The 14,315-nt window shown below is 40.9% G+C and overlaps 1 protein-coding gene across 4 annotated transcripts in view; it reads right to left on the reverse strand.

Moving 5' to 3' along the window:
* The window catches only part of yap1 (Yes1 associated transcriptional regulator), a 152,495-nt gene that overhangs the window by 41,703 nt on the left and 96,477 nt on the right, over positions 1-14,315 (reverse strand). For 2 of the 4 annotated variants that reach the window (XM_073043244.1, XM_073043245.1), the window contains exon 3: positions 8,415-8,528. The exons of the other annotated variants lie outside the window; for them this stretch is intronic. In XM_073043244.1, coding sequence (XP_072899345.1) covers positions 8,415-8,528 — 114 coding nt within the window. The remainder of the gene's footprint in view (positions 1-8,414; positions 8,529-14,315) is intronic. 4 annotated transcript variants of the gene reach the window in all.

Here is a 14,315-nt window from a genome sequence, read left to right on the forward strand (position 1 = left end):
GCTAGAGATTGGCAGATGGTGTCAAACACTTGCCTTGATGATTTCAATCCTCAACACTTTAATTGGCGAGAGATGGAGTAGATCATGGACCTGCTTCCCATTCCTAAGCTCGCTAGCACACTTTGGTCGCAGCCTCATGGGACCCTGTCTGAGACAGCAAAGTGCCAGGTTGCCCGATTGGCCTGAAATCACACCCCAGAATGTAGATACCAGGCTCTAACAGCAGTATGAACCATAGAACCTGCCCTTGTGTTGTCCCATGCTGTTCTACTGGTCCAACTTATTTATCAAAAATAGGTTTCATGTCACTTTGTTTATCTTGAAGTCGTTTACTTTTTTCTTTGGACTCAAACTTACATCTGTCCACATTTTTTACAACTTGCCAATTAAGTATTTCTCAACTTATGCCAATCCATTTGGACCATAAGACATGCCGGTAAGCCATTTGGCCCATTATGGCTGGCTCATTATCCCACCCAACCCCATTCTCCTGCCTTCTCCCTGTAACATAGAACATCAAAATCTACAGCACACTACAGGCCCTTCGGCACACAATGTTGTGCCAACCATGTAACCTACTCTAGAGACTGCCTAGAATTTCCCTAGCGCATAGCCCTCTATCTTCTTAAGTTCCATGTACCATTTAAGTGTCCCTCAAAAGGTGCTATTGTATCCGCCTCCACTACTGCCACTGGCAGTGCATTCCACGCACCCACCAATCTCTATGTGGAAAAACTTACCCCTGACATCCCCTTGGGTCCCATTTCCAAGCACCTTAAAACTATGTCCCCCTTGTGTTAGCCATTACAGCCCTGGGAAAAAGCCTCTGGCTATCCACATGATCAATACTCATCATCTTATACACCTCTATCAGGCCATCTCTCATCCTCTGTCACTCCAAGGAGGAAAGGCCAAGTTCACGCAACCTATTCTCAAAAGGCACACCCTCCAATCCAGGCAACATCCTTGTAAATCTCCTCTGCACTCTCTCTGTAGTATCCACATCCTTCCTGTAGTGAGGCAACCAGAACTGAACACAGTACTCCAAGTGGGGCCTGACCAAGGTCTTGTATAGCTGTAACATTACCTCACAGTTCTTGAACTCAATCCTATGGTTGATGAATACCAACATACTCTACACCTTCTTAATAACACTGTCAACCTGCGCAGCAGCTTTAAGTGTCCTGTGGACACAGACCCCAAGATCTCTCTGATCCTCCCCACTGCCAAGAGTCTTACCATTTATGTTATATTCTGTCTGCAAATTGGACTCACCAAAATGAACCACCTCACATTTATCTGGGTTGAACTCCATCTGCCACTTCTCAGCTCAGTTCTGCATTCTATCGATGTCCCAATGAAATCTCTGACAGTCCTCCAGATTATCCACAACACCCCCAACCTTTGTGTCATCAGCAAACTTACTAGCCCACCCTTCTACTTCTTTATCCAGGTCATTTATATATATAAAAAACACAGAGTGGATGGTTCCCAGAACAGATCCCTGTGGAACACCACTGGTCACCGACCTCCATGCAGAATACGACCCATCTACAGCCACCCTTTACCTTCTGTGGGCAAACCAATTCTGGATCCACAAAGCAAGGTCTCCTTGGATCCCCTGCCTTACTTTCTGAAGGAGCTTTGCATGGGGTACCTTTGATGCTCTCACTAATCAACCCTTGCTTTAAATACACTCAATGACTTGGCAACCAATTCCACAGGTACACCACCCTCTGGCTAAAGAAATTCCCCTCATCTTTGTTCTAAAGGGATGTCCTTCTATTGTGAGGCTGTGCCCTCTGGACCTAGACTCCCCCGCTATAGGAAACATCCTCTCCACATCCACTCTATTGAGGTCTTACCAGCTGCTTTACATATAAATATATCAAATCTGATGAGCACATTTTGGATCAATTCCAGATCCTTTGTTTGCAATGTGAATAGCAATAATCCCAGGACAGAGCATGTTGACACAGACTCATTTAGAAACAGGTTTCACTTTTGCTGGTTTGGACAATTACGTCTTAACCCGCGAAGCAGATTGCCTTGATGGCAGAGACAAATTACACACAAATCACTTTCCCAATGAATTGCACAAATGTCAAAAACAAGATATGTCTCTGTTGTGGGTTTTTGAATCTGCAAATGTATTTCTGTGGAGGCTGGGGTAAAATAAACTGATTAAATTTATATGTGCTGCTTTAGTTATTGTATTGAAAGTCAGCCAGTAGTCTAATTATTACAATTTAAGCAGCTCCATCAAGTGACCCATCATGCGAAGTAGATGCTTTAACAAATTTCACAGCATAGGTCAGTAATATGCATGTCTCACATATATCAGCAAGATGGCGCCTGTGAACTACGGTGGCATTTTGTGGGCTGTTTACCAAACTTAAAATATACCTCTTCTGAATTACTCTGTAACGACGTACTTTTGAACTGTCTTCATGAACTAGTGACTTTACAGTCTTCTGAAGGACTCAGCAAATTTAAATCTCAAGCATGTGGGTATGGCATTTTTAAGCAGATGAAGTTACATCACCACGGCCAGGAGCAGGGGAGGACTCCAAGCCAGGGTGAGTTAAGAGGAATTAAACTCCCTCTACCCAGCATCTTGTTAGCAATGTACAGTTGCTGGAGAAAAAGAATGAGGACTTAAGGGCAAGATTGCAGTATTGGAGGGAAATGAGCAATTGCTATGTTCTGTGTTTCATGGAGACATGACTCACTCTGAACACGACAGATATGTCAGAAAGATACAAAGGCTTCTCAATACACAGGATGGATCGAACTGCCGATTCAGAGAAGGCAAAAGGTGGGGGCCTATGTTTCATGATAAAATCTTTGTGACGCTCTGACATGGCAGTTTTGTCATACTCTTGGCCCCCCACCCCCGACCTAGAACATCAAATGATTAAGTGCCAACCATTCTACTATTGATGAGTTCTCATCAATAGTATCCTTTACATTTACAATAGTATCCATGATCCTTTACATTCTGCCAAAGGCCAAAGTTAATCAGGCACTCAAGATATTGAACAATCAAGAAACAGCCCAATCTGATGCATTTCAAATCATAGTCAAGGACTTCATTCAGGTTTGTTTGAAGAAGTCTCTGTCCAATTACCATCAGCATATAACCTGCAGCAGCAGGGTTCCTATCACACTTGACCACTACAAAACCACGATAAGAACACCTACTGTCCCGTGCCCGGACCACATTTTGGGAAATCTAATCACTTGGTTGTCTTCTACCTGCATATAGGCAGATGCTAAAGAGCAAGGCTCCAGAGCTAAGGCCAAGAAAGAAATGGTTGCGGGAGGCAGGGCAGTGGCGATAGGTCTGCTTCGAGTCAGTATTAAAGAACTCAGAGGATCTGAATGAATGAATGACTTTATAAAAACAGTTGCAGTCAAATGTGTCCCCACAAAATTATTCAGTCTTCTCCACCGGAAGCCCTGGACAAACCAGAGATGTGCAATCCACTGAGGGTCAATTCATTGGCATCCAGGTCTAGTGACCAAGAAAGATACAGGAGGTCCAGATAGAATCTCTGGAAAGCCATCTCATGGGCAAAGTGGCAATTCTGGACCAAACTTTAATCACTGAAGGATGCTCGACACTGTGGAAGGGACTGAAATCTATTACCTCTTACAAAGTGGAACCAAACCACATAGTGGACAGACATCAAGGCTTCACTTCCAGATGAGCTCAATGCCTTCTATGCTGACTTAGACCATCAAAATATGGTGGAACTTTCACAAAGTCCCACAACCCCCAATGGCCCTATGATTTCAGTCTCTGAGGCCAACATGAGAGCATCCTTCAGGAGTTGAACCTACGGAAAGCATCTGGCCAAGATTGGGTACCTAGCTGAGTATTAAAGATCTGTGCTTATTAACTGGCTGGAGTATTCACTGGGATTTTTAACCTCTCATTTCAGTACTCTAAGATACCCAACATGCTTCAATTACAGTGATGCCCAAGAAGAACATGGTAACCTGCCTCAATGACCATCATCTAGTAGCATTTATGTCCACCACGATGAAGTGCTTTGAGAGGCTGGTGATGAAATGCATCAATACCTGCCTGAGAAGTGGCAGGGATCCATTCAATTTGCCTACTGGCCCACAGCAGGTGGTATTTCATTGGCTCTTCACTGAAACCTGGAACATCAGGGCAGCAAAGACACACGCATCAGGATGCTCTTCATTGACCACAGCTTGGCCACAATAACATCCTTGTGCAATTGGATCCTCGATTTCCCCATTTGCAGACCCTAGTCAGTCGGATTGACAGCATCTCCTCTACCATCTCCATCAGCACTGCTGCACCACAAGGTTGTGTGCTTAGACCCCTGCTCCACTTTATGCTTACGGCTGTGGCTAAGCACAACTCCAATGCCATGTTCAAGTTTACTGATGACACCACTGTTACAGGCCTAATCAAAGGTGGTATATCAGCATACAGGAGGGAGACTGAAAATCTGGCTGAGTGGTGCCATAACAAAAACCTTTTGCCTGCAATTAGCAAGATCAAGGAGCTGATTATTGTCTTCAGGAGAAGGAAACCAGAGGTCAATAAGCCAGTCCTCATTGGAGGATCAGAAGGAGAGGTTAAACCATTTTAAATTCTTTGGTGCTATCATTTCAGAAGATCTGTCCTCAGCCCAGCACACAAGTGCAATTCGGAAGAAATCACAGCAGCGCCGCTACTTTCTTAGAAGTTTGTTGAAGATTCGGCATGACATCTAAAACTTTGACAAACATCTATAGAGTTGTGGTAGATAGCATGACTAACCACATCACTGCCTAGTATGGAAATGCCAATGGGTTTGAACAGAAAAATCCTACATAGTGGACACAGCCCAGTCCATCACAGGTTAAAGACTTCCCCACCACTGAGCACATCTACACAGAGCATTGTTGCAGGAAAGCAGCATCCATCATCAGCGACTCCCACCACCCAGACCATGTTCTCTTCTCACTGATGTCATCAAGGAACATGGTACAGGCCCCACAGTTCAGGAACAGTTATTAACCCTCAACCATCAGGCTCTTGAATCAGTGGGATAAGTTCACTCAATTCCACTCACTGAACTGTCTGCACAACCTATGGACCCACTTTCCAGGACTCTGCATCTCATTCTTGATATGTATTGCTTATTTATTAGTATTTATTTTCTTTTGTATTTGCAGTTTGCCTTTTGCACATTGGCTGTTGTCCTTCCGGCTGAGTGCCTTCTTCATTGTGTATCTTGGATTTACTTTGTCTGCTCACAAGAAAATGATCCCCAGGTTTGTATATGGAGACATATGTTATGTAATTTGACCTTTTATTAATAAATTATCAAATTTTTGATTCTGAAGCAAAATTGTGGTGCTGCCTTTTTGTAATGAGCCTCGACTTTGCAGTTCAGGCTTGTTATACGAACTGATCTACAGCTGAATATGTTACAGTTGGGCACACACACACACACACACACACACACACACACACACACACACACACACACACACACACACACACACACACACACACACACACACACACACACACACTGCCCTTCAGTGACATGGAATCATATGTACACTTATTAACTTATTAGATCACCAAACCAGATTTTCAAACTTACAGGAGCAGTGAAAACTATTTTTCCACATTACTCAAGAAATTAAATATAACAATATAAAGAGTGCAATTGATTATTTAACTACCTATTCTGCCCCAGTCTTTCCAATATAATGCGCAGCTGTTCTGTATCAGTAGTTTTCCAACAGTATGCCTGTTTCAAAGGAACTTGTTATGCTTTATTGCAGACGGTCATGCAATAATGGTTAGAAACATTTATTAAAATAAGCAGATTAGACTTTTGTGTTTCCACTACCATGTTTCATATACAAATGGCATAAATAATTATGCTGTTTCCTTCAATTCTTTGGCCATAAATCGTATGAGGCCAAAACCCAGACTATTATGGTTTACTGCCGACCACCATGAAACAAGATACTTCCTCGCTATTGAGCAGTTGGTTCAAGGGAACCGATTTTTCGTTTATCATTACATTAAGGATTCTGAACATATCCACTTTCCTCCTCCTTCATCCTCCTGAAACAGCATGCATGAATCCAAAGACGGGTTTACAGATTCTGTTGTTTCCTTCCCCAATGCTTGTACATCGCCGCATATTATTTTACAGTCTGTTCTATGCTTTAACCTGGCAGCTTAGCATTTTTCATGAGCTTTATGGTAGGTATACAAGTTGTTCAGGGGGTTCTCAATATATAGGTATCCTTGATGCCATTCATTTTTCTCCAGTTCTGTTTGGCCGAACTTCATACAACTGATGTAAAAACATCAGAATATTAAGCATGAGTAAAAAAAAAACACAGTTCAAATTTACTTTGTTATCTTTTGCACTAGTTTTGAAAGCAGATTGTTGAAACAAGGCCTTGTTGTTAAGACTAGCAAAACCCCCAGGGGTAAACTGGTTACTACTGAGAGTTTTCACTAACTACACACACATTTTCTTTAGGGAGACTTAAAGGGTAAACTCTCTCGTAGCTACGAGTAAATTATAAGGTACATTAAAAACTCTTGAAGATAAGAGTTACTTCCATTTATAAAGAAACTAAACTCTGCATTAAACAAGAATGTTGGTGCAATTTTTTTTAAAGTAGAGCTTCAGTAATTTAAAGTTACTGTGGTAGTTCTACAGATTAAAAATGCTTAAATTTCGTAAAGAAAACTGTTTAATTGAAATTGCATAATAAGGAAATTTTTATAAAGGAGAATGTAATTATTTTAAATGTTTACATTTAAGTTAATGGCAGGTTTTTTATTTGGCAATAAGCAATGTGTGAAAATTTAGTCTTGGAAGAACATCTGAAATGGCTGCAATTTGTGTTCGAATTATTGAACTCAAACTAGGGACAGTTATCCCTGTCTGCAAAACCAACTTATAATACCACATACCATCTTCAGTGCTGGACTGGCAGAGTCAATATGATGCACAAGTTCTACTGCAGGACGCAACAACATCAGGTTATCTAGTAGATTAAAAAGTCGACACAACATTGTGAGCCGAATGGCCTCTATTGTGTTGTTTGTTTCAATATTCCATGTTTCACAAGGCTGAACTGTTTCACCGGCTCAGTTTTTAAAAAAAAAAAATCCAGTAATAGTGAACCAGATAATTAAAGAAATGACATTGCACCCAATTTTCTAACACTAGAAGCAGCACAGAATCACATCTATTTTGCTCAGTTCTGGCTGTTACAACTTACACCTAGTAATGCTGAACAATGAAAGGAACACACACACACACACACACACACACACACACACACACACACACACACACACACACACACACACACACACACACACACACACACACACACACACACAATATTGGCTGTACAAAGTGTGCTCAGCCTGCCAATGAAGGTTAGCAACTTATAAAAATTTTCGTGGCTTGCAGAACAAAATAAATAAAAACCACAATAAGTCCCTGACCTCACATGTGGGAGGGAAACTCTTTCAAGTTCAATACAACAGCTTGTCTCTATTTAGGCTTGTTTAGATCTATTCTCCAACAGCACACATGCTTCCCACACTCCCCCCTCCTCCCCACCTTTCGTTTTGCTTTCAGTTACACTTGAGCTCTTTGACTCAAAGGGCCTGGAAAAGATTAAGTATCCGACCGCAAAGAAAGACTTGGCACGTATTCAAGTGTGTCTGGGATATTTTGGCAGTACGAAACGCAAACGCACAAGTGGTGGGCCCAAACTGGGTAAGCAGAAATGAAACACTGAGCACGTCAATGGGCTATATGACTGATCTCTAAAGCAAAGAGATGCTCTTCAATAGCTACACAAGGAGCAAGTTACATTTCTTTCTTCACCATAATTCTCTAGGAGTCCTCGTTACACCCAAAGGTCTTAACATGTAATGGGACTGAAAGCAACGAAGACTAAGCGCTTGATTTAATTGTTGAATCAAAGCCGAGTAACTGCCAGAAATTAAAATGGGTAGATTTATTCATTGCTCAGAAATGATTACAAGGTTTATCTTAAAAAGATGAGCCAGGTTGGTATGGTTAAAAAGCATACACTGTTGTGTGTGCTTCCGATCTCTGGCAAAGAAAGAGTTAAAGCTGCTCTCCAATTTGGGGCCCACAGTGGTCGTAGGGTCAATACTTGTAAAGCTTCAAAGGGTTTATATCCTCCCAGCCTGACCTGCTCAGTGATCTGCACACTGTTTTGATTTAGCTCTCGCCAGTCAGACACTAGCACAACAAAACATAGCAATCTGCTTTGTTAAAAATTTTCCACAAAGAGTACTACAAAGTTTGGCTCGACAGCTTAAAAAACAAGTCAAGCATTACCTGTAGCATAGGCCTACTTACCGTAGCGAGGATCAAGCCTTGGGTCCAACCAAGATGTGGTCTTGTTTTTGTGGTTTATGTAGTAAATCTCCCCATCTGGGGTCATGCCTTGTTCCCAGCCTTCGGGAAGTGGGCCTGAACAAAAAGTAAAGGAATTTATGGTGGGCTGCTAAGCAGAGTGAAATATTGCAAGCTCAACAATTACATGACTACCAGAAAATAATAATAAAAAACACCCTCCCAAAAACTTTAAAATGAAAAAAAATCAAAGCAAAGAAACCAAGTATTGCTAAATCTTTAAAGTTGTGTATTTAGGCAAAGGTGTTGCACACAACAGTATAAAGGCAGATTACTAGAGCATTATCTTGTTGGAATTAATCCATACATAGCTTTGAGACTTGCAATATTCTATTCAGGTGCAGCCAGTGACTGAGCCCCATGGACTGGAATTAACTTGTATCCGCATATTCTGCAAATAAGGTCAAAGTTTCAATCCAGTTTATAGACTTAGGGGTAGAAAACGGATGGCTGTAAGGCCTTATTGACAAATGTTATCCTTTTAATAAGCATAACACAGTAGTACATTGTTTCAGTTTGGTAGAGATGGCCCATCCCATTTAACTCTTACCCATGGGGAATTGTCATCTTAAACTGACCAGGAACCAAATGGAGCTCATTAGGATCTTGGAAAGGGAAGTAATGGGGGAAGGATAAAGAAATAAAGGATTGAAGCCCACAATTGTTGAAGTGGGTTTTAACCCTGCCAGACTGTTAAATAAACAAATTGGTGAGTAAAAAAACCTGGAGTTTGAAGCTTTCTGAAAGAGAGGCATGCAATTTAAGTTCTCAGATACTCCCATAATCAATTTATTCTCCCTTTTATCATAATAGGGTAATTAAAAATGCATGAAAGGATGCATTTTACCCAACAGTAGCAAAAGCAACAAAAAAAAGTTGCAACTACCCTCGCAATCCCTCTAGAAATTGCAGGGGTATACTATCGCAGAATGCTGTTAAGTTTATTCAGCTGACTATAGATATCGGTGTCCATATTGAAATGTTAGCCGCAACAGCATTAAAAGGAGTAATTTCATTAAAATGGCATTAATGAAATCCATCCCTTTGGGTCGGAGAGATGCGGAGTCAGAGGGAAGGGGTGAGAGAGGGGGCAAGCAAGCTCACAAGGAGAAGATCAAAAAGCAAAATTTAACATCTAGTTACTGGCTCCAAAGTAGAAATGGATGGATATGGAAGAATTGGATTTACTGAGATCATGATGTTCCTGCTTCAATACAATCAGCGGAATTTGAGAGCAGGAACAATCTGGGGAGTTCTCATAATAATCACGAAATGCTTATACTCAGAACTACAGTGGCGCAGTGAACTTAGCTCATAACAATCATGTTAAAAGTTGTTCCTTCTCCTGGTCAATTTTTCAAAACTCTGGTTCCAGAACCTGACTGAATTGCATGTTAGGGAGTGAGATGCTGGTAAAGAACATTTTTGTCTTCTAAAAATGCATTAATCATCCCTGTCTACAGGATTTTCACTCAAGCAGAACTGTGTAAACAGGTGGTTGTACATGGCATTAATTTTATGCAGGTTCCTTGCCTGAAAGGGGCAGTGCTACATTGAGTGTGCAGAACTTTTCCATTCTTCTGTTCCTACTGAATAGCCTATTTTAATGAATTATGCTCCTCAATGCTGTGTAATAAATTTATTTATTAAACATTTATTTATTATTAAATAAATGCTGCTTTTTAAATTTATTTCAATTTTATTTTATTGAGATACAGCTGGAGGCCCTTCCAGCCATGCTTCCCAGCAACCCCCGATTTAATCCTAGCATACCATGGGACAATTTACAATGACCAATTAACCTACCAGTTGATAGGTCTTCAGACCATGGGTGGAAACTGGAGCACCAGGAGGAAACCCACGCGGTCATGGGAAGAACGTGCAAACTCCTTACCAACAGTGGCGGGAATTGAACTGGTACTGTAAAGTGCTGTGCTAACCTGTGCAGCCCAATGTTAGACCAGTCACATAGAAATATTTGGTCAAAAAACTACACAAAGATGACTCCTTTGCTTGCAACTTCAGAAACAGCTCTATTTCTATCTTTAATGTCTCTATTTTTCCCTTTCAGGGTTCTTTTGAAGACCCTGACCTGAAGTTACACGTTCTTTGTGGGAGTGGGACCCGCTCTCGGGGTTCCATAACTGGCTGCTGCCCAGGGCTCAGCCTCAGAGTTCGGCTCGACTTTGGAGAACTAGGATCTCAGGGCCCTGGAGACGGGCAGATCGAGGGGGCCGGTATCACAACAGGAGACAACGTGTGCCGTCGGGGGAGTCAGAACATCTTCTGTGTGCCTGACCACCCGGGATCTTTGCAATCTTCAGCCACAGAGCTAAAAAAAAAGCGACATAATGGACTTCTGACATCATAAACCAGCGAATTGTTTGTTATGTCTCCCCGCTCGCTGAGAAAATGGAAACACCTCTTTCTCCTTGGTTAGGGGGAGAAAGAGAACTTGCAGTATGTCGAAGACCGGATGAAACGCAGAGCCTTTGGGGTAACTGCAAGACTATTTCTTTGCTGTTGCTGTGCTTATGCTCAAGTGCTCAGTGGCGGTGCTGATGCTTTTTTTGCCGGTGGAGGGGAACTGTTGCTCGCTGCCGCTTACGCGCGGGAGGGGGGAGTGGTGGGGGGGACTTTGGCGTTCTAACATTTAACTGTCATTCATTCTTTGGGGACACTCCTCTGTTTTCGTGGATGTTTATGAAGAAAAAGCATTTCAGGATGTGTATTGTATACATTTCTCTGACATTAAATGTACCTTTGAAATATCAAACACCAACCTAAAAAAAGTTATAATTTATTTCATACCTGAGGAGCAATTTTCTCTCCCTGGAATAAAAATGCTAATATCGTGCTAACTTGTTACCCTGACAATATGAAACTTTCAATTTTACAGTGTAAATATGGAAAGGCTAGTTCAACTCATGTGAACACTTGCTGCTCAGTTCCCCTTCTCAACTTTACTGAAAACAGTTGCATTGAGAACATGCTAATGAGATAACCTTTTCTGCATTGTTTTAATGAAACTGAATGGGGCAGATTATGTGCTCTGCCCAAAAATTACAAAATTGATTATTGATGCCAGTTGGTAATCATCATCATTTTGGCTAAAATAGCGAAATCTTCTCCTGTACGGTGGGGTGCATATATATGTATATAGCTATCTCAAACACAATAAAATTATGACACTATTATCGTGCCTGTACTTCAGGGGTCAAGTCCAAATCTTTATTTGAATATATATATATATTTATTTTCATCAGTACAAAATCAACTCCCCACTGTTTTATCTTCTTTCTTGCAAATCTTCTCTCCTGAAATAAATTATGGTCCACAAGCCTCAAGAACAGCCTTTGATGAATCTCAAAATCTTTTGGACCAGAAGGGAATTATTTGGTTTGTCAAAATCCAATGAGGAACGTACAGTGCTTTTGAAAAAGTATTCAGCCCTCAACTATTTTCTGTCTAATTTATATTGAAGTAAAAATATATAGAATTAGGATTTTTTGAGCTATTCTACAAAAACATTGTGCACCATGACAAATCAAAAGAAAAAATCTAAAATCTGTCAACAATTTGCTAAAAATTAAAAATTAAAATTGTGAAGCTGAAAAGTATTCATTGCCTTTTGTAATTTCTATGCTAACTTTCCTCAGGGGAAGTACTGTATATTATCTTAACAACTCACCCAATTTGTTGATGTAGAAAACATTGGATTTTACTTCCTGAATACTTTTGAGTGTATCTTATGGATTTTGGGCTACTGATCATGAAAATTATCATGAAACCTCCCGACCAAACATCAGTTTTTTGAAATTGCCTACATTTGTAATTTCATTCATAATTAAAGATTTGTGGCAAATATGACTATATGATATATATGTATAGTATCTGAAATACATCTTATGGAAATGTTTGTTTGATGATGAACTTCAATAGAAAATAAATTAGAAAAAAAAAGATCAACTGATGCCAAGATTAAGGCAGGCATTTTTTGTTGGTCCATAAATTAAATAGGTCATCAATGACAGATAATTTGAAGAACTTCTAGTGGGACTGGAGGCAATCATATAGAAGCCATTAAAGGATGTTGTTGAAAATTCTTTTGGGAACTACAGAGCATCAAACTACATAGAGCTGGTTGACAACATGCTTCAAGCACACAAAACCACTAAGTGCAACATGTCACTAAAGATTCATTTTCTGCATTCCCACTTAAGACTTCTTCCTGCAAATCTTGATGCTGTTGGTGACAAGCATGGTGAAAGGTTTCACCAGGACATTGCAGTCATGGAGAAATGGTTATCAGGGCAACTGGAATTCATCAATGCTGGCCGATTATTGTTGGGACACTTAAGTGAGAAGCCTCAGACACTGAGTGCAAATGAAAATCACCAAAATATTCTTAGCTTAAATTCAACTATTGCAAAGCATCAGCACCATTATGCAACTAAACACATCATATTCAAGGGTCTCGGCCCGAAACGTCGACAGCGCTTCTCTCCATAGATGCTGCCTGGCCTGCTGTGTTCCACCAGCATTTTGCGTGTGTTGTTTGATATTCAATAAAAGTCACTTTGCTTCTCCAAATTCCTATGCAATACAAATAATCTGAAATTATATTTGTGTTCAGCTACAAGCGGACTATCATAATTTTTTTTTAAATCTGAGGAAGACAACACTTCTGCAAAAAAAAACTTGCTGTCCAGTGAAATTGGACGATCACTGGTTTTCAATGAATTCAAAAGAATAAGTACCCCCTCTCCCTGTAAGGTTCAACAGTATGGCACATTTTCAACAAGCCAAACCAAAATAAAGGCAAAAGAGAATTCAAGGCAAATCAGGGAAATGATAATACAGAAGCATATATCTGGGGAAGGGTACAAGACCATCGCAAAGGTACTGAATATACCTCACAGCTCAGTGCAATTCATCATGAAAAAGTGGAAAAAATATGAAACCACAGCCACACTGCCCAGGTCCGACTGACCTCTAAATGTAGTCATTGGTGAAGAATGGCACTTGTAAGAGAGGCCACTGTGATGCCAACAGTCACTCTGGGTGAGCAGAAGTCACAACCTGCAACTGGAGATGATGTTCATGGTTCCACAATCTCTAAGGCCTTAAACAAGGTAATTGTGCATTGAACATTGGCCAGGAAGCAGCCCCGGCTATTAAATAAAAGCATATTCTTACCCATAAAAACTTTGATAAGTGCCACTTATAAATTATTCTAAAGATGTGGAAAAAGGTCTTGTAATCAGCCGAAACTAAAGTGGAACTCCTCGGCCTCATCACTAAGCATAAATGTACTGCTGAGCATCAGCCAGATGACACCATCCCTGCTCTAAAGTATGGTGGAGATTGCATCACGTTATGGGGATGCTTTTCAGCAGCAGGGGCTGGAAATCTGGTCAACATTGATGGGAAGATGAATGCTGCTAAATACAGAGAGATCCTGGATAAAAACCTGCTAGCCTCTGCCAGAAAGCTTAAAATTGGGAGGAAGTTAGTCTTTCAGCAGGACAATGACCCAAAGCACACTGCCAGAACCACGAAGTGACTTCAGATAAAGAAAATTTGATGTCCTTGAGTGGCCCAGTCAGAGTCCTGACCTTAAATCAAACATCTCTGGCAAGACTCCAAGTATTCTGTCCACCGCCACTCCCCAACTATCAGCTTGAGCAATTTTGCAAGCAGGAATGGGAAAATTTTGCCCCATCACCTTGTGCAAAGCTAATAGAGACTTATCCAAAAAGAATACTGGCTGTAATAACTGCAAGAAGTGGTTCAACCAAGGACTTAACAAAAAGGGGGGGGGGGGGGGGGGGGATGAATACT

The sequence above is a fragment of the Hemitrygon akajei genome, chromosome 4 (assembly GCF_048418815.1).
Source record: "Hemitrygon akajei chromosome 4, sHemAka1.3, whole genome shotgun sequence".
NCBI classification, from domain to species: Eukaryota; Metazoa; Chordata; class Chondrichthyes; order Myliobatiformes; family Dasyatidae; genus Hemitrygon; species Hemitrygon akajei.